Source organism: Crotalus tigris, unplaced genomic scaffold (assembly GCF_016545835.1).
Source record: "Crotalus tigris isolate CLP2741 ecotype Arizona unplaced genomic scaffold, ASM1654583v1 scf7180000018017.554538, whole genome shotgun sequence".
In the NCBI taxonomy this organism is placed as follows: domain Eukaryota; kingdom Metazoa; phylum Chordata; class Lepidosauria; order Squamata; family Viperidae; genus Crotalus; species Crotalus tigris.
In genome coordinates this window covers 93,383-113,324 of record NW_024096779.1, presented here as the reverse complement: position 1 = coordinate 113,324, position 19,942 = coordinate 93,383, and the positions used below count along the sequence as shown (strand labels likewise).

The window sequence follows — 19,942 nt, the reverse complement described above, 5'->3', positions numbered from 1 at the left end:
ACGTCATGTGATGTTGTGAGTTTGACACCCCTGATCTAGAGGAAACACTTGGCCACAACTGTTTAGAAGCACCTTTAGATGCTACACAGCATTTTTGAATATGTCTAAGAGGGACAAATCTCCAGGAATATTCCTAGTCTCCCAGCTGAGGAAAGAACCATGATGTTTGTTTACTCAACATTTCAATCTTTGCTCAAAGCATTTGGCACAAAAGTCCTGTGGATATGGTCCCATTTCAATATAAATTTAAAGACTGAAGCCACCTTGATCATTGAGTTCAGCCATGTATCAGCTTTGATAGTATTCTTTCTTCAAAACTTTTAAGTATGTTCTATTTGAAACTGGCCATGGTTACTTTAAATTTAAGCAAGGAAACAGCTTTCCTATTTGGGAAGGCAATGAAAGAGAACAGGCACTCTCTCCAGAAACCTTCTCAGAGGACACCCAATTCAATCTTGCCTCTGATCTGTGCTACCCTTTCTGTCTAGACAAGGAAAAAAGCAATCCTAACATGTAAGCAGCCTAAAGCTATTTCAATAATTAAGATGAGAGAGTGAAAGCATAAGCCAGTGAGCACTGTAGAAAATATAAAGGTATTTTGAAAGGATACACACGCTAGCAGTTTTATGGATTTGACTTACCTGTTAATTTTTGCTAAAAGGAGAATATAACAATCTCACAAAACATTAAGACAATTTTGTTTGTAGCATACTGTGCTGCATGAAACCAGCCAAGAAATCATAAATCATAGCTCCATCTGTTGCATGAATAATTCCAATAAAATCAACAGAAAATATTTTAAATACTTTGCTTTTCACTAGAAAATGAAACTTTTCCATTTTCTTGTTTGCTTATAACTTTGATCTGAGAATTTTTACATTATTAATCACACAGTTCAAATGTTGTGGTATATATGCAAAAAACCTGGAAGTTATTTACTGTATATACAGTACAATGAAGTAATAGTATTCTCAACTGGTAGTTGATGGTATAAAGATCTTGTCCACTACAAAAGCACTTGGGTTCGTAAAAAATTATCATTAAAATTTCACCAGTATTTACTCAAGATAAATTATAATTGATCAGAATAAATTAAAAATAAAGATAGCTGTAAAAAAGTTCATGTTTGAAAGGAAAATCATTAGAAAAGAATACTTTATATTCAGCAATCTATGGCATCTTTTGTAGCAAAAGAGGGCTATTAACTCTGCTAGAAAACTGATTCAACAGACCGAGCCTCTCTCAGAAGAGTCAGCCTATCTGTATCTAGTTGTAGCTAGCAGAAAGTCCAAATAGGGTCAACTCCATCACTTCATTAAGAAAACAGCAATTTGGAACTTGCTGTCTCTTTGAATGATTTCCAAATTGTCCATTTGTAATACAGCTGGTTCAGCCCTTACTTTTTTGCATTGGGGTTTCTTTTAATTTATTTATGTTTATTATCAGACTCGAGCATAGGGTATCAGGATAAAATAACACTTTCTCACAGCTATTTTAAAGGAATAATGAAGAACTTGGGGGAGAATGGGCAAAAATTTGATTCTCAACAAATAAAACATAATATGTATCCAGCAGTTTCAAAAGTCTATAGTTTCTATACATAGCCCTTTAGATATTCATATTCTCAACACGTTAAATAATGTTGAGTTCCTGTATAGATTGGACAAATGTAATGGATAAATGAGAACGATGATCTCAAATGATTGGGGGTGCGAAAAAGAAAAATGTTTGGAAAATCAATTGAGTTATAACTACTAACTTGGGGAAAGTCTTCATATCCGCACAGGAAATTGATTAATATTTTGTACTGCTAGCTCATTAGTACATTTCTTCAGGCTGATGCTATTTTAAAATAACATATAATCATTAGATGTTTGGTTCTACCCTTATTATGTTGCTAAATTTTCTGCAAATCAAACGTTGCACTGAAAGCAATGGAGGTTTTCTCAATTTTTGCTTTAGCAATTTACTCATTACCAGTATTTAGAAGATGATATATGTTAAGGCAAAGTCATCAACATTTGAAAATGATTTCTTTTTCTTCTTCAGGTTAGAAAACAATATAAACAGGACACTTTTGATAAAAGATACATTTCCTCACAGAAATCATTTATTGGTTAGATTACACAAATAGCTGCTTCGTGGTATGATTCTCCAGTTGAAAATAACTCAGCTAAACCAACAGAATATTCATTTATCCAGCATAATATGTAGTGCAAATGTATATTGGAGTGATTTAAATTGACAATAAAGACTCTTAAATTTAAAATATGATATGAAAAACTTTTTATAGCATGTTTGAGCAGGCAGAAACACCACAAAAATCCATTGTGAAAACAATTTAGCACATCCTACTTCAAATTCCCTGATCAGGATCTTTTTCTTAGAACTAGTTAAGGGAGTTAAATATTACAAGGACTAGTCTGTAATATCTGACTTACAGACCAATAAAGTGTGACTTATTAAAAGGGCCATCTTTTATAAATAGAAATAGTTGCAATGCATAAATTAAACAAACACTTTAAAATTACCTTTTAAAATGTGGTGTCTCCATTTCTTTTTATAAAAACAAAGGCTTTCATAGAAAGTTCTTAAATATGGCTTGAAATGGAATTCTAAAGGCATAAAACTTATTAGGCTCAGTATCAATGGGCAAACTCCTTCTGGCAAAAACCAGAACCAAAACTTTCCTATGTTGGAATGCTATTAAAAGCTTGGCATTTTCAAGATTGGTTCCAAGATAGTTTTGATGAAATCTCTAATATCAGCCCAAATCTTGTTCCCACAATTCTATAGATACATGGCAATATGTTCAATCATCTGCCTCTTCCTGTGCCTCTTTCACTACACCTTCTAGCTACTCCAAGAACAGCAATGTGCTAGGAGGAAAAGGCCTTCCCCTCATCCACTAGTTTTTACCGCAAGCTTCAAATGTGTATTTAATGGAAAAACAGAAAGCAAGGTTCTCGATTCCATTCAATGGGTTTTCTAAGCATTCCCCTCAATTCCTTGGACCTGCATGCAGCACAAACGTACGTGGAGAATTTCACTAAATAGTAACAATGCTGGAGAAGGCTTGAAAGATTATGCAAATACAGGAAGCTTAAATTCCTCTCCCGCTCAGATTGAGATGTTTAATATTTTCCTTTGGGTTAATATTTCAAAACCTACAAGAAAATTGGCTAGTTTTGGACCCATCACCGATTGGGACTAGTGTCAATTTCTGTTTCTTATAAACAGAAACATTCTTTTTAAAACATTCGTTTTCAGCAGATGTGGTTGATTCTAAAGTAACTCTGATACTGCAGTTTATTACTAGCAAGCAATTAGAGGTACAATTATCTTCTTTTTATTCGCGGCTCATACCTGTAAATTAAGAAAAAATATGTGTAATAAATAGAACCTTATATTGACTAAAAATCAGAGAATTATGAAGCAATAAACAAGAAATCCTACAAAAATATTAAATGAGATAAAGTGAGGTAGCAATTAGGAAATCTGACTACAGTAGAACCAGTTACTTATTAAAATTCCTACATAAGTCTGGGTGACTTCAGTCCTGCCATAAAAGTATGATCTAACTCAGGGGTAGTCAACCTTGGCTCTTTTATGACTCGTGGACTTCAATTCCCAGAATTCCTGAGCCAGCTAAGCTGGCTCAGGAATTCTGGCAGTTGAAGTCCATAGTCATAAAAGAGCCAAGGTTGACTACCCCTGGTCTAACTAATCTTACAAAGTTGTCGCCAGGTTACTATAGGAAGCCAGGAGGAAACCCTGAGATCATTAAAAAGAAATCTGAATACAATGGTGGTAAACAAGCGGTGGAATTTTATCAATATTTTTCCTGAAATATTTGTTTGACCAACATGATGAAACTATGCAGGCTGCTCAGGTTGGGTGCTGTCAGCTGCAAAAAACCAGAACGACCAGGTCTACACATGAAGAAGAAACAGCTACACGTCATGTATTTATTTACATATTAATAATAATAATAATAAAGTTGGAAGGGACCTTGGAGGTCATCTAGTCCAACCCCCTGCTCAGGCAGGAAACCCTATACCATTTCAGAAAAATGGCTGTCCAGTCTCTTCTTAAAAACTTCCAGTGTTGGAGCATTCACCGCTTCTGGAGGCAGGTTGTTCCACTGGTTAATTGTTTTAACTGTCAGGAAGTTTCTCCTTAGTTCTAGATTGCTTCTCTCCTTGATTAGTTTCCACTTGTTGCTTCTTGTCCTGCCTTCAGGCGCTTTGGAAAAAGCTTGACTCCCTCTTCTTTGTGGCAGTCCCTGAGATATTGGAACACTGCTATCATGTCCCCCCTCATCCTTCTCTTCATTAAATTAGACATACCCAATTCCAGCAATCGTTCCTTGTAAGTTTTAGCCTCCAGTCCCCTAATCATCTTTGTTGCTCTTCTCTGTACTCTTTCTAGAGTCTCTACATCTTTTTTACATCGTGGTGACCAAAACTGGATGTAGTATTTCAAGTGTGGCCTTACCAAGGCATTGTAAAGTGGTATTAACACTTCACGTGATCTTGATTCTATCCCTCTATTAATGCAGCTTAGCACTGTGTTGGCTTTTTTGGCAGCTGCAGCACATGGCTGGCTCCCATTTAAGTAATTGTCCACTAGGACTCTGAGATCCCTCTCACAATTACTACTATTGAGCAAGATACTACCTACACTATACCAGTACATTTGATTTTTCTTGCCTAAATGTAGAACTTTACTTTTTTCACCATTGAATTTCATTTTGTTAGATAGCGCCCAGTGTTCAAGTCTGTCCAGATCCTCCTGTATCCTAAGCCTGTCTTCTGAACTGTTGGCTATTCCTGCCAGCTTGGTGTCATCTGCAAATTTGATGAGTTCCTCATCTATCTCCTCATCCAAATCATTGATGAAGATGTTGAAGAGCACCGGGCCCAGAACAGAGCCCTGGGGCACCCCACTACACACTTCCCTCCATGTAGATGCGGTTCCATTGAGGACCACACGCTGAGTGCAGCCGGTCAGCCAGCTACAGATCCATCTGGTGGTGATGCTGTCTAACCCACATTTTTCTATCTTATCAAGTAGTAGGTTGTGATCTACTTTATGCATATGTTTACATATGCAAACTTATTTATATAATGCTGATTATTATTTGTTTGTCAGAACAGAAAAACAGCAGTCATGTGCCATTTCACTAAACTGCTAAGAAGAAAAGTGCCACTGACTTCACTATTAAAAATAAGGTCCTTACCGGAAGAGATCATCTGCAAGTGACTCCTCTCTTGTTTGGCAATTCTGCTCCTAGAAAAAAAAGAATGTTTCTTTAAGAATGAGTAACAGGACTTTTTAATAACAATTTTAAATAGAGACATTCATAAATAATATCCTATATTGTACAACCACAATGCTATTTCTGTTCACAATCTTTCCTTCCTACCACAAATGTGGGCAATTTCAAGCCTTTCCTGAGGATTCCAGTGAATGGGGAGGGGAGGGGAGGGGGTGCAGGGAAGGAGCATATCAGCTCCCTCTGATTTTTCACAATAACTCTTCTTTTATTCCCACTGCCATTCTTGTATGTTGTGTACATGAAATATTCTAATAATTGCACTCAATGTTCTGCTGCATTTAGAAAGGATAAAGATTTAATAAAAAACTAAATTCTATGTTTTTTTAAAGAATGTTATTTAGTTCTTGTAATTTTAATAGTTCTTATGTTTATACTTATTCTTATTGCATTGCAAGCTGTCCAGAGTTGCTTTGGATAGCATGGATAGCATATAAATTTTATAAATAAAAAATAAAATAAAATGGGATCCTAAGAACTCTTAATCACAGCAAGTATATTTCTAAGAATCATGCTCATAAACATCAATCATATTCATGGATCTTCTATATAGTTGAGGTGTGCTATCTTCTCAGAGAACATTGTATCAAACAGCATTGAGCGTGCCTAGATCAGGCAATCTCAAGAATTAGTCTAGCCTCTGAGCACATGTTATCTAAGATTCCTGATCTATTTAAAACACTATTTTGCTATAGGCATTCACTTACTATTTTTCTTGGCTTACAAAATACATACATATACACATACATATAATACATAGAATTATATTGTGTCAAAGGAATAATAGAGAAGATCTTTTAAAAAGACAGAAACTTCTCTCCCCCGCCCCAGCCAGAAACTCAGCAGAAACCAGGTCTGTAGAAATGAAGATGTGAGAATTCTTTCAGAAAGGCTGGAGCCAGGAAGCTTGGAGCTGATGGGATTAGAAAGACAAAAGATCCCTAGAATCAACCACACCTCACCCAAAAAAATCCAACACAGTGCATAGTCAGCAGCCACAGCCCCAGGGAAGCAGGGTATGACCTTTAGGACATAATAGGATTAATCCACCACCATTAGAATATCAGAAAAGCACACTGAACCTCAGTTCAAAGTTCATGCCACAGGAACAAGAAACAATCTCAAAAGCCCAAGAAGGTAGAAAAACCCACCACTCCCAGCAACATGTGGTCAGCTGCTCCAGATCCTCATGTCTTATGGTTCTGCTCTTCAAAAAACTACAACCTTCTTTTAAAGCAGTCTCCATTTTGTTTATTCCCGGCTTGGACTGGATCCTGATGAAGACTTTTCTTTTAACACTACATTCTAACCACTGTGCCACCACAGCTCAAGGTACTAAAAGTAACAACTAAGTATGTTTTGTCTTTATAATAGTGAACTTTTAGTTAAATCTAAGATACCCCTTTTTTAAAAAATATGGAAACAAGAAGCACAAAATATATAGCCTGTCGTTTCTGCATTTAAGTAAGCTGCATTCAAAAAATATGGCTTGCTGAAAATTAGATAAAGAAACTACTAATTTCTTAAACATAAAGGAAAAGACAAACACAGATCTAAAATCAAGTTAAAATTTGCAACAGAATGTTCACAATATTCAAATAATTGTTTAGAGGGTAATTTTAAAATTGATAAACTAAAAATATATGCAGAAAAAAGCAAGCTCAGATAGTATAACAAAAAATGGTAAATATGATAAAGTTAAAAATAGAACATTATATTGTAAAATATTGTACAAAAATAGTACGGTGTTATGCATGCCATCCTTTATCTTTATTGATTTTATTGTAATTTATTTGACTGTTTTGACCTTCCCACAATCATTTGAGAGATAAGCAGCATAAATTATTATTAATATTTGTTTTTAGCTATTAAAAATGTTCGTGCTTATAGAACAAATATTTGTATTTCTTACCTCTATTTCTTGTCTCAACCAATCTTCCATCTCAGGGTTTCTTCTAGCATGATGAGCTATCAGATCTGATCCTCCAATAATATTTGGAAGCCTCCCTGCCCCAGGATAAACTATCTGTCCCAAAAAACAAAACAAAACATATCACTGTGAACAGAAATATTAATTACTGCCAATGGTTGCAAAAGCAGAAGAAAATAAATGCAATTTTGGTCCTTGCTTCATTTATTTCATAAATAAAAAATTCAATACAACGTATGCCAGGATGAAAAAGTAATCACCCCATCAAACCTGTAGGAATTTGGGACCATTAATCCACGCTGAATTGTTTCAAGCAATAATATTTCAAGGTTTTCTAGTATAATTTGTTTATCTCCTGGCTCTACCACAAATTTCTATGAGATTAAGGCCTGGACTGAACTTTCGAAAACACTTGTAGACCAGCTTGTCATTTTGGGATCACTGTCTTGCCGAATGACTCACTTGTATTTCAGCTTCAGCCTAATACAATCCAGTAAGACTCTTTTTTTGTTATGGTAAATCATCCAGGTTCTGAGTCAGGAAAGTTTTCTAAGCCAGGATTCCCACATATCACAAACACTTCCTGCATCAGAAAAAGTTCCAAGTATGACAGATAGTATAGGTAGTCCTTGACTTACAGCCACAATTGAGCCCCAAATTTCTGTTGCTAAGCATGATTGCTAAGTGAATTTTGACCCATTTTACAACCTTACCTGACACAGTTGTTAAGTGAATCACTGTAGTTGCTTAGTATCATGGTTGTTAAGTGAATCTGGCTTCCCTACTGACTTTGCTTGTCAGAAGGTCGCAAAAGTTAAATAGTGACTCTGGGACACTGCAACTGTCATAAATACAAATCTGTTGCCAAGCATCCAAATTTTCATCACATGACCATGGAGATGCTACAATGGTCATAAGTGTGAAAAATGGTCATAAATCCATTTTTTTAGTGCTGTTGTAACTTTGTATAACCACTAAACAAATGGCTGTAAGTCAAGGACTACCTATATTAGGTTCTTGCTGTAGCAGGCAGTGCTTTGTTTCTGCCAGATATAACACCCTTCATCTAAGACCCCAAAGTTATTCTTTTAGAACAAATTATCTAGTCATCCTGACAGCTATCAAAATGTTCTTTGGCAATTTTCTTAGTGAACAGTGGGTTTCCACCTTGATAATTTCCCATAAATCCCATTTTTACTCATATTTTTTTGGGTGGTGGAATTAGATTTTAGTCAAGGCAACAGAGACCAGAACATTTCTGGATGTTTTTTTTTTTTTTTTTTAATGATTTCTGGGATGACTTTATGCTGTGCTCTTGAAGTAATTTGGACAAAACCATCCTTCTATTATTGTTCCAAGTTTTGTTCATCCTAGGACTGTGTCTCTGACAATAGATCAACTGAGTCCCAAAACCTGTTCTTCACTGTAGCCAATATAATGCCTTTTTTTAAACAGAAAATTTCTGAAATTTCTTTGAGTGAGGCCTCTGCAATTGTTATGGTGAGAACTTCACTGTGATGAGGAAAGCAAAAGTTTGTGGGATTAATATAGCTCTAGCCTGAATCATTTCAGCCTTGATTTTCTAACAACAACATATCCTTTAATTGAACTAACTGAACTTGGGGAAGATTTCTTTTTCACACTGACACACATATTGGACTATTATGTTTATGAAATAAAGGAAACAAGCATCAATTTTTATATTATTTGTTCACTAAAGCTCCGTATATGTCAGCAGTACCTACAGTAACCTCTCAAAATGCTTTTACATATGGAAACATTCAGAAAATGCAAAAGAAGAGAAATACTTCGTAAAAATTACTAATTGTACATATGCAAAATCAAAAGAGGAATAAAACAAGTTCAAACAAATATCCTTAAAATTTAATATTCTGAACAAGGCTCCCTTGTTATAGTATACAAACCTTTTTAAATTTTTTGAAGTTATTCAGATGCCTGTAGTCTGAATTTGCTGGACAACTGATTTTCCTTGGTTGAGTAACAACCAATGATCTGAATTCCATTAGCAAAAGTTTACCAGGTAAATAACTTGAATCATCTCCACATTTATCTGTACTCTTATTTAGTGAGAGAAAGGAAGAGCAGTTAGGCACTAGAGTATATAGGCACTCTAATTAAACTTTATTATTAATGAGATTACCAAAAATATACCTTCCTCTCACTCTGGGGATTATATCCTAAATCAATACTTCCCCAAATTTTGTAATTAAATCCATTTCACCATGAAAAATTCAAACAATGTGAACTCATATGAGAATCATGTGCTATGAAACCTTCCTAACAACTAATTCATCTAATATGATTTTTTTTCCTTTAAAAAAGTCAGAATTCTATTACGAAGTCACTCTGACAACTCTTGATCTTTTTTTCTCCTTTTAGAAAAATGGGAAGATAAAAATATTACATATTTTAGAGGCAAAAAGGAAAGCCACCATCAAAGTTGGTGCAATCTAGGGACTGTTTCCGATCTGGGAAGCCACATGCAACTCCTCAGGCTCTTGATTAGCTACCTCTGATCTAATAGTCTCAACATTTTCTAACAGACATTCTCTTTATAAATCTCCCAACAGTCCTTATAAAAAAATAAAACAAAATGGATCTCCTTCTATACTTCTAATTCTAAAATGGAATAATTACAGTTTGATTGCCTGACAAATAATAGCAAGAGCCAAAAAAGGAGAATATTTGTAGCTCAGAGTAGAAATGAGGGGTCTTTGATGCTCTCTAAGCTTTCATTACCCAAACTAGGAAACATCATCAATTGCCAGTAAAGAATGGAGTTTGCTCTCAGTTAATAGCAAGAAAGAGGAAAAGAGGCAGAAAACACATGACATATTTTCTTAACATTGCCCCCAATATTGTTTTGGGTAAGAAATGGTTATTTTAAAAGCTTTGCTTAACACTTTAAGCATTTTTTAATTTAAAAATATTTTTCCTTCTATATTCACCTTTTACTAAACTTATTTCTTGTATTTACATCCCACCTTCCTCCAAAGCTTAAGGCACCATACACAGTTCTGCCATTTTATCCTCCCAATAGCCCTGTTAAGCTTGAGATAAACATGAATATATTCCTTAGATCTGAGTCACTTCTTACAGGTTCTGGTTGTTCTTTTTTGATTTCTTCTTTCTGGTTTTCTGCTGGAAGGGATTCATCATTTTTTCCCTATTCAACAGAAAGATATATTTGTATATATTTGTACAAAATCTGTGTTAGTACTATGATTATCAATTAGGTTTATAGCACACTTTACCATCAAAAGCTCTAGGCAGTATAAATAGTATTCCCTCCTCCATTTTGTCTACACCTAATCCTATGGGTAAGTTGAGCTAAAAGTAACTGGATAATAGCAGTGATTTTGTACAACCGACAATGGATATAACTTAACCTGGGTTTCCCCAGCCCTTCTCCAATGTGCAAGTCATCACCGAAGATGACTTGTAGCTCATGTACAACCACCCTCCTCCCTCCCTCCCCTTTTTGAGTTCCTAGTTCTTCATTTTACACACAAGGTATTTTTTGTATTATTAAAGGATAATATAAAAAAGTTAGCTTTTATTCATTAGCAACCTGATTTAAAGTTGCTGCAGTTGAAACTATATCATAAATATCGGAACAGTCATGCTTATTCAAGTCCTGCAGATGTATCCCCAACTCTTTTCTTATAATAAACAGGCATTTGCTTTTATTAAACCCACTAGCAGACTCAGAGGACAACAGTGTCCTCCCTTTACTAACCCAGGATTCATTGATCCCATTACTAGAAACATTTCAAGTATAAAAATTGATGCCATTAGTACGGTCCATGAATGCATTCAAACCCTTCTAAAGCTTCCCGTATTTTGACCATCAATAATCTCATGAGGTTCCACAATCTTGAATTATTCTATTGAAAAATAATTATAAGAATATTTTTTATTTTAAATAATCAATTATTTTTTTAAAAAGTCCACAAGCATTTTAAGATAGAAATCACAAAACAGCTGACACTTAAGTTCATGAATTCAAGAAAAATGCTTGAAATATTGCACTTGACTGTATTACTGTGAATTAAGATGCTTAGGTTTATTCAAGATTACTACAATGTGATATTTTGTGTATGTGCATTTGTGTGCTTTCCCGACTGCATATCTGTAATAGCTAGTTACATTACATTGTGGAAACAGTAAATCAGCAGCTTAACGAAATTAGTATTATATATGCGAAGATATATGAAAAATAAAAGGAAATTGTGTAAATGCTAACTGATTAATAGTGTGTCTGCAATTTAAGAACCTAATACCTGTCTTTCCTCAAAAATAAGACCAGGTCTTATATTAATTTTTGCTCCAAAAGACCCATTAGGGCTTATTTTCCAGTTAGGGCTCATATTTGGGAAATACGGTACTAATTGCGTCCGTCCGGCTGACTATCTTAACTGGGGCTTATTTTTGGTGTGGGACTTATATTACAAGTGTCCTGAAAAATCAGGCTAGGGCTTTTTTTTCCAGTTGAGTCTTATTTTGGGGAAAAGGCGGTATGTAGATAGATCCCATGAGGAAAAGCAGGTCTCACCCAAAATCCAGTGACTTCTATTTTTGTTTCTTTGTTTCTTAAAGTGCTTTCTTTAAGATCCAGTTTTACTTTTTTCTTTGCATTCTGAGTGTATTGCTCATCCTGATCTCCTATATTCTCTTCTGGGTCCAACTCTTGGCTTGCAAATACAAGTTCTAATGAAGCTTCATCTTCAACAGAGTCTTCTATTTTTTTCCTCTTCTGTGATGCAGGCGTTTCAACAGGAATACTTTCCATTCCTGTTTGCTTTAACTTGTTATTTTCCACTATTAAAGATTTTCTTGAGTCCATGTTTGAGTCACTTACTCCTTGTGTTGCTGCACACTGTCCTTTTTGAGAATCCATATTATTTTCCCATAGCAAAAAAGGTACAGATGATGTTTGATGGGAAACCTGTGGCGACGAGTTCTCCATCTTTGCATGCTTTGATAATGGTGTTTCTACATCCTCATTCCTTTCTCTTAAAGTAGAAAAAAGAGACTGAGAGTTGATCTTACTTTGAAATACCTTTCTAGTCAACAATAGGTAATTGAACAGGTACAGTTGGAGGACCTATGGATATTTCAACAAGGAAGTATTTACATTTTATAAGCAAGACCAATTGTAAATTCTACCAAGCTACATCACTCTGTAATAATCATTATCAGAATAAATAACAAATAAGTGCTCCCCTTAAGACCTTAGGAACTAAGTTAGCTAACATACAAATAAAGGTTAAGAAAGAGAGCTTTTTTTTAACCCTTAAGACTCAAGTCAGAAAAAGAATTAATGTACCTTTTTTTAGCAGTGACCTGAAAGTAATTTTTAATTGAACCAAGTGAATCTTTCTCTCTATTCCTGCTGTGACTTGAAATTTCAGAAGATAAGCATGCTAGACTGGTGAAGTCAGCTCCGTGTGTCTTCTTCAGCTCTGGCAGGATTTTCCCTCTGTTTACACTGCCTGTTCCTTCTGGAGTCTCCCTAACAATAATATCCTGTGACTGGATGACAGGCGGTTCTGTTTTTGTTTTCTCTTGTGATAATTCAATACTGTAAAAATGAAACAGATTAGAAAAAATATTAATCAAAACTGAGATAAACACACTCTTTGAATTATAATCCATGAAGTCCTGGAAATAACTGCAGAATTATAAACTGTCTTGACATCTAAGAAAATGTTAACATAATACAAAACGGTGTGATATTTTAAAGTCTTATCCCTATCAAAGTTTGCCTCCTTACTGACACTCAACAATTTTAATCTTTTCCTATTATCTAATATGAGAAAAATGCTATTATTTCTGTATGTTTGCATGCTATTTCAAAGAAAATGGGATATGTCAAAACAATTAAAAAAATTAATTGCCTGGAATGTAAAGGCTATATAAAAATACAAAGGAAAATATATGTATTTAAATATAATCTAATTAATATTCCATTGCAATTAATGTTGACATACTAAGTGTAGGTTGCTATTTTGTAAAAAAAAAAAAGTCTTGTTTGCTGCAAATAATTAATTTCAACAACCAATTCCTATGCATGTATACTTATATGTCCATCCACAATTGATTATTTATTTTCTCATTTTCTATATCTATCCGTCTCAGCCAAGTGACTCTGAGTTGAATGAACTACACAACTAGATTCTCTTCAACATGTAGCTTAATTTTTAAAACAATCATTTGAAATTACAGAAGTTTCTACACTACACTAAACCACACTATGAGTTGCCCCTAGTTTCAGCAATTACAGAAGATAAGAAATTATAGTTTAGCAGCAACCCCAAAAAATTCTGAATGATAATTTACAGTAATGTGTCCATCACTTCATCCATTTCTGTGTCAGCTACATATGCACTGATGTCCTCTTGGTTGGAAGCCATTGTTGTTTCCTCCATTGCCATAATCTGAGACTGACTTTGTTCAGAGACACGGGATGCTATGGTAGCAGTTTTTATATCTGCAATTTAGATATGAAGGTAAAAATATTCAAATAAAACTATCATTTGAAATACAATAACGATACAATATTATTAGCATCAAGCTTTCAGGTATTCTTCAATCACATCATATGCCAGAAATCCAAGAAACGACATGCTCATATTGCTGACTTTAAATTAACCAAGCCATAATTTTTTTAAACTTGATTTCAGTAGGACTTGAGTATTTAAATCTCCAATCTAGTTTTTCTGATCTGCTCTTATTACTGAAAAATTGTGTTCTAACAAATGAACACTACCCACCAAGTAAAAATCCTAATATTGGTGCTGATATACAATTAACAATAATCACTGTTTAGTTAATGGTCATGATTAATATTCAGCCTTTTCCCATAATTTTGTGCCAGTCACTTTCTTCAACTAAACCCAGATCACAGGGTTGCTGATATGAGTTAAAATGAAAGGAAAAAGCACTTATTTATGCTGCCTTGAATTCCTAAAGGAAAGGTAGATTATAAATCTAACGAATTATATTTATATTTGCAACTCACAACCCCATGGCAGTTCCCAACATAAAACATCAACAATAAAGTCCACTATTATTATTGTAAATCACAGCAACCTTTATATCCGGTTTAGGATTGAAACTGCATCAGTACAATATAATAGCTAATAGTAATACTAGGAAGTATTCAGATAAACCAGGTGTGATGTAGTCCATGGTTTTTTGACCTTAATCACAGGCAAATAATGGATTCACAATAAATGTGAAAGTTTGTGTTGGATTAAATGGTGTTTCAAAAGATGGGCACTGCTTAGTGCTGCCAATCAAAAGGCACACACTTATTTTGCATTTTTTTCATGCAAAAAAAATTAGAAAGACAAACATATTTTGGAAAAAAAAGAGGAAAATTATAAACTTCAAAATGCAAATTTATAATGACAGCATTATTTGCTAGCATTCCACATGAAGGTCTACATTCAAAACACCATTTGTTCATAAAATATATTGAATTACAATATCTTTGATTCTTACAAGCTATCTAATCAAACTTACAGAACTCCTGAGATGATAACATGAGTAGGAGTGGCGGATCATGTCTGCTGTTATATAAATCTATCTGAACTGGAATTAAATCTTAGGCTAACAGGCTTCATTCGTCAATATCTTTTATTAGGAAATTATTCACTAAAACATTCTTTGTAATGTCAACTTTTAACATTTTCCCATCTTCTGAAATATTTTATCAAAAGAAAAAATAATTACTTTTACTGTATAAAAAATGAAATTGTATATGATTTTTTTTACTCAAATGACTTTAATGTATTGATGAAATTATAACTGTTGCTGAGCATCCTGAGTTTTTGAAAAAAAAGTTTGAGTTACATCTAATACTAAACAAAAAGTTTTCTTTCCTATATGGAAGGAAATTAGAAATTATTTCAGAAATCCTCTCTGAGTTTAGTCAGTGCTGATGGGTTTTGGTAATTTTTGCATGTGTAGTGAATTTCACATTTTGCATATGTAGTGAATTTCAGTGTACTCTCTCATAAGTAATTGGAGGGGGTTACACAATGCATAAACACAGAAATAAGGACCATCTGGTTACATTCTAGAAATAAAATGCAAATGCATGAAATGATTGGGTTCACAACAATTGTTTTTATAAATTGGAATAAGCATGGTTTGTTGAGCAGATTCATGAAAAAAAAATTAGAAGAGAGAAAGACAATAATATTTTTTTGGGGGGGGGGGGGAAGAGGAAAATTACTTTCATACTGTACATTCATTAAAAATAAAACCAAGCTGCAATTTAGTAAAACAGTAAACAACCATCTCAGTGCTATTCACTAAATATCAATTAAACAAAAGACTAATAAGAAAAAATAAAACAAAGTGAAAAAAGTATTTTTGTTACCTCCACTGGATGAAATTTGAGGGTTACAGTATTTTTCTGTAGATGCAAAAATAACTGCTAAACCGATTTCTGCCTCTGAAATTGTTCTGTAGTTCTTCCTAATAGAAATAAAATGAGTTATCAAAAAGTATCATTCATCTAAAAATATCTAGAAAAATATTTAAAAACAGACTTTTACACAGAATTCAAAGTAGCACAAAAACATTGAAGTAGGTTGTTAGATCTTCCCCTACTCTTTAAAATGTTTTCTTGATGTATCAGTGATCAATTCATTTTAATGTATAGTTTTAAGTCTACAATCTATAACTGTGCCAGTTTTAAAACCTAAGGGTTTTCATGTAAAAAATTAAAAATGATATTTTGTAATTGGTTAACTCTTTAATCAATCAACTGATTTTTTTTACTATTTCTCATTGGACAGTTATATCCAAAGCCTTGATAGTAAATGAACACATATTTTCAGAAGATTTTGGAGGCTACAGGAACCTTAGTATGTTATATGGAACCTTAGAATGTCAATATATGCATGATCTTGAAAAGTTTATTTTAAAATATTTCAAAATTTTATTTTGTAAAAATACATTTCATTAAACAACTGAAAGTGAGCCTAGCAAAAAACTTTTAGAAATCCTACTAAATACAGCATAAACTAATCTAGAATCCTTGGGGCAAATTGTGTGATGAAATGAAAAAACTCTTACGTCAAATTCCAATAGTACTTTCTTGCACAAGATAATAAACTATGGTGTAAGACGAATATCTTTTTTACATTTTTAATTTTGAACCATATCTCAAATGTTGATGACTCAGCAATTCTGTCTGAATCATAAACATAAGCCACACCTTTTCAAGGCAGCTGTGATGTTATCAATCCATTTTTTGTCCAAGGTAGAAACTGATGGTTGGGAGTTTGTAGATCCTACTTCAATGACACAAGTGTTAGATGTTATTAAAGCAGCAGCATCTTCTGTTTTGTCAGTCAACAGTTTTGCCTTTCCTCCTCCAAGCTTAATTGCTGAATTCAATTTTGCATGCTGGAATAAAATTAAATTTAAAGAACTGAGCTGATATTAATGTGTAATTTTTAATAATAAATATACTGGTCATTTCAAAAATTAAACATTAGAACAACAAAAAGAGGCCTCTCTAAACTGCAATAAACAAATGTTAAGTACAGGTAGTACTTGATTTACGGCCATTTATCTATTGAACATACAAAGTTACAATGGCACTGAAAAAAATGACTTGTTTTTCACACTTACTACTGTAGCCACCCCAGGGTCATATGATCAAAATTTGGATGCATGGCAACTGGTTCATGTCTATGACAGCTGCAGTTTCCTGAAGTTATGTGATCATCATTTGCAACCTTCTGACAAGCAAGACAACAGGGGAAGCCAGATTCACTTAATAACCGCATTGATTCATTTAACAATTGTGACAGGAAAGGTTGTAAAATAGAACAAATCTCACTTAAAAACTCTCTCGCTTAGCAACAGAAATTTTGGGTGCGGTTGTGATATATTATTTTGTTCTGTCTATAACAATACCTTCTTAAAATTGATATCTATATATCTAATAAATAGGGAGCTAATACACTCTAATAAGTGAGTGCTTTATAGTACATAAAATAATATCAGTAGGCAACATAAGAGAGAAGGTTTATGTGCCATTTTCAATTTCTTCAGAGTCATAAACATAAAAACAAGTCTTGAATCTTTGTTTCCTTTCAGGTAGTTTTTTTACTGGACCCTTAAAAACTGCATGTTTGTTTGCCTTTGATTAATGAGTGAAACTCAACTTAACTTTAAATAAACCAAAGCAAATATCTGATTGAAAGTCAAAGACAGAATTCTAATAAATTTAAAAACCTTTCCTCTTAGATCATACATGGTACATATATGCAATTATCTACTAAGGAATCGGATTTGTTTCCTGCCTTTATAGTGACCACAAACTAAAATAGATTTCTATAAAATTTTAATATTATATGCTATGGTCAAGGTTACCTACCTAATTTTCGAACATATGCATCAGATCTATTGAAATAATTTCTGGTCCATTCATACGATCGTGCCTAAGCTGGTTCCATCTCTTCAAAACCCAAACAAAACATCACCCAGGGAAATCTATGTGAATGAGTGGATGTCTCAGATATTCTGTCTATGTGAAGAGTCCTTGGGTGTAATCACATAAGCACTCTACCACATTCATTCAACCTACACAAAGATGTAGTCCCACTCATCATTCACATGAAGGGAGTCATCCTTTTTTTTAACTAGAGGTCTTATTTGATTTTTTTGTACATGGGCAAGAACATTAAGAGATAGATCCCCAGAAATTTTTGTTTCTTCCTCCTCCTATTACAGCGCAGGGATATTGTTCTCAATTAAATCAGTACAATAATCTCACTGAAAATCTAATACATGCTATACTACTTTGTTTTCTCAAATAACGAATTCAACAGAGGGGCACAATATATCAACAGATCATGAACTTATATAAAAGTAAGATGAATCTATACCAGGGATGTCCAACCTTGGCACTTTAAGACCTGTGGATTTCAATCCCAGAATTCCCCAACCAGCATAGCTGGGAGTTGAAGTCCACAAGTCTTAAACATACCATGGACACCCCTGATCTAACAGAACTCCTGTCATAAGAATATCTTTAATTCTTTATCAGGCTGTGATTAAAACTAAAGACCCCATCAACTTGTTCTTTTGGCACTCTTCACATTGCAATTGCCTTCCCTGATATGCTTTTCAGCTTCTCACTCTAGCCTACAGTATCATTGGATTTCTAGTGGTCTTCCATCCATGTATGAATCAATTTCATTGCCACGAAGCCCCTTGGGCTAGATAAGGCTTTGAATAGCAAGCCATTTACCTGTTTTGTCGTTAGAAACATAAAAGATTTTCCTCTGAAAATAGTTCTTCTTCTAGGACACTTGGTAAGATCTATATTTTCATTCTCAATAGTTGGTTCATCAACTCGTGGAAAAAATCTAAAAACAGAGGACACTGTTATAAAAAATGTAACTTATTTATAAAGAAAGACTTTCTTTAAAAACAAAGTAATTTTTCCCTCAACCTTTCCTCTATATTTGAAAATGTTTTAATATAAAATCTTGAAATATATTCTCTTCTCATCATCTCAGAGGGCTGTATTATATCCCTGATTGAGATTCTATTTGGCACCGTCCTTTGTCTTGGGCATGTTATTAAAGCAAGCCTTGGATGAGTACAAAGATTATTACTCCCCATCAAGCATCTGTATGTCCAAAAGTTATTTATTAGATTCACAGTATTCCTCAATGGTGGTGAAAGGAAAGTCCGATGCTGTAAAGATTTTTTCTCCATAGGAACCTGGAATGTAAGATCCATGAATCAAGGCAAGCTAGACGTAGTCAAAAAAGAGATGACAAGACTGAACATCGACATCTTAGGAATCAGCGAACTAAAATGGACAGGAATGGGTGAATTTAACTCAGATGACCATCAGGTATACTACTGTGGGCAAGAATCCCTCAGAAGAAATGGAGTAGCCTTCATAGTCAATAAAAGAATAGGAAAAGCAATACTGGGATACAATCCCCAAAATGACAGAATGATCTCAATTCGAATCCAAGGCAAACCATTCAATATCACAGTAGTCCAAATCTATGCCCCAACCACTGGTGCTGAAGAGGATGAAATTGACCGGTTCTATGAAGCCCTACAGCACCTTATAGAATTAACACCAAAAAATGATGTCCTTATCATCATGGGGGATTGGAATGCTAAGGTAGGAAGCCAAAAGATAACCGGAATAACAGGCAAGTTTGGCCTTGGAGTACAAAATGAAGCAGGGCACAGGCTAATAGAATTTTGTCAAGAGAATACGATGGTCATAACAAACACTCTTTTCCAACAACCCAAGAGACGGCTCTACACATGGACATCACCAGACGGTCAACATAGAAATCAGATTGACTATGTGCTCTGCAGCCAAAGATGGAGAAGCTCTATACAGTCAGTAAAAACAAGACCAGGAGCTGACTGTGGCTCAGATCATGAGCTTCTCGTTGCAAAATTTAGGCTTAAATTGAAAAAAGTAGGGAAAAGCACTAGGCCACTCAGGTATGAACTAAATCATATTCCTGATGAATATACAGTAGAGGTGACAAATAGATTTAAGGAATTAGATCTGATAGACAGAGTGCCTGAAGAACTATGGATGGAAGTTCGCAACATTGTACAAGAGGTAGCAACTAAAACCA

General features: G+C 34.2%; 1 protein-coding gene across 1 annotated transcript in view; it reads right to left on the bottom strand.

Annotated features, from left to right (window-relative positions):
- Positions 1-2,081: 2,081 nt before the first annotated feature.
- NBN (nibrin) overlaps positions 2,082-19,942 on the bottom strand; it is a 30,871-nt gene continuing 13,010 nt past the window's right edge. The window contains exons 6-16 of the mRNA XM_039346727.1: positions 18,571-18,688; positions 16,525-16,715; positions 15,682-15,779; positions 13,632-13,782; positions 12,619-12,873; positions 11,845-12,304; positions 10,387-10,455; positions 9,194-9,346; positions 7,251-7,364; positions 5,243-5,292; positions 2,082-3,366 (exon numbers count right to left, since the gene is read on the bottom strand). Of these exons, the coding sequence (XP_039202661.1) occupies positions 3,339-3,366; positions 5,243-5,292; positions 7,251-7,364; positions 9,194-9,346; positions 10,387-10,455; positions 11,845-12,304; positions 12,619-12,873; positions 13,632-13,782; positions 15,682-15,779; positions 16,525-16,715; positions 18,571-18,688 (1,687 nt within the window). The 3' untranslated portion in view covers positions 2,082-3,338. The remainder of the gene's footprint in view (positions 3,367-5,242; positions 5,293-7,250; positions 7,365-9,193; positions 9,347-10,386; positions 10,456-11,844; positions 12,305-12,618; positions 12,874-13,631; positions 13,783-15,681; positions 15,780-16,524; positions 16,716-18,570; positions 18,689-19,942) is intronic.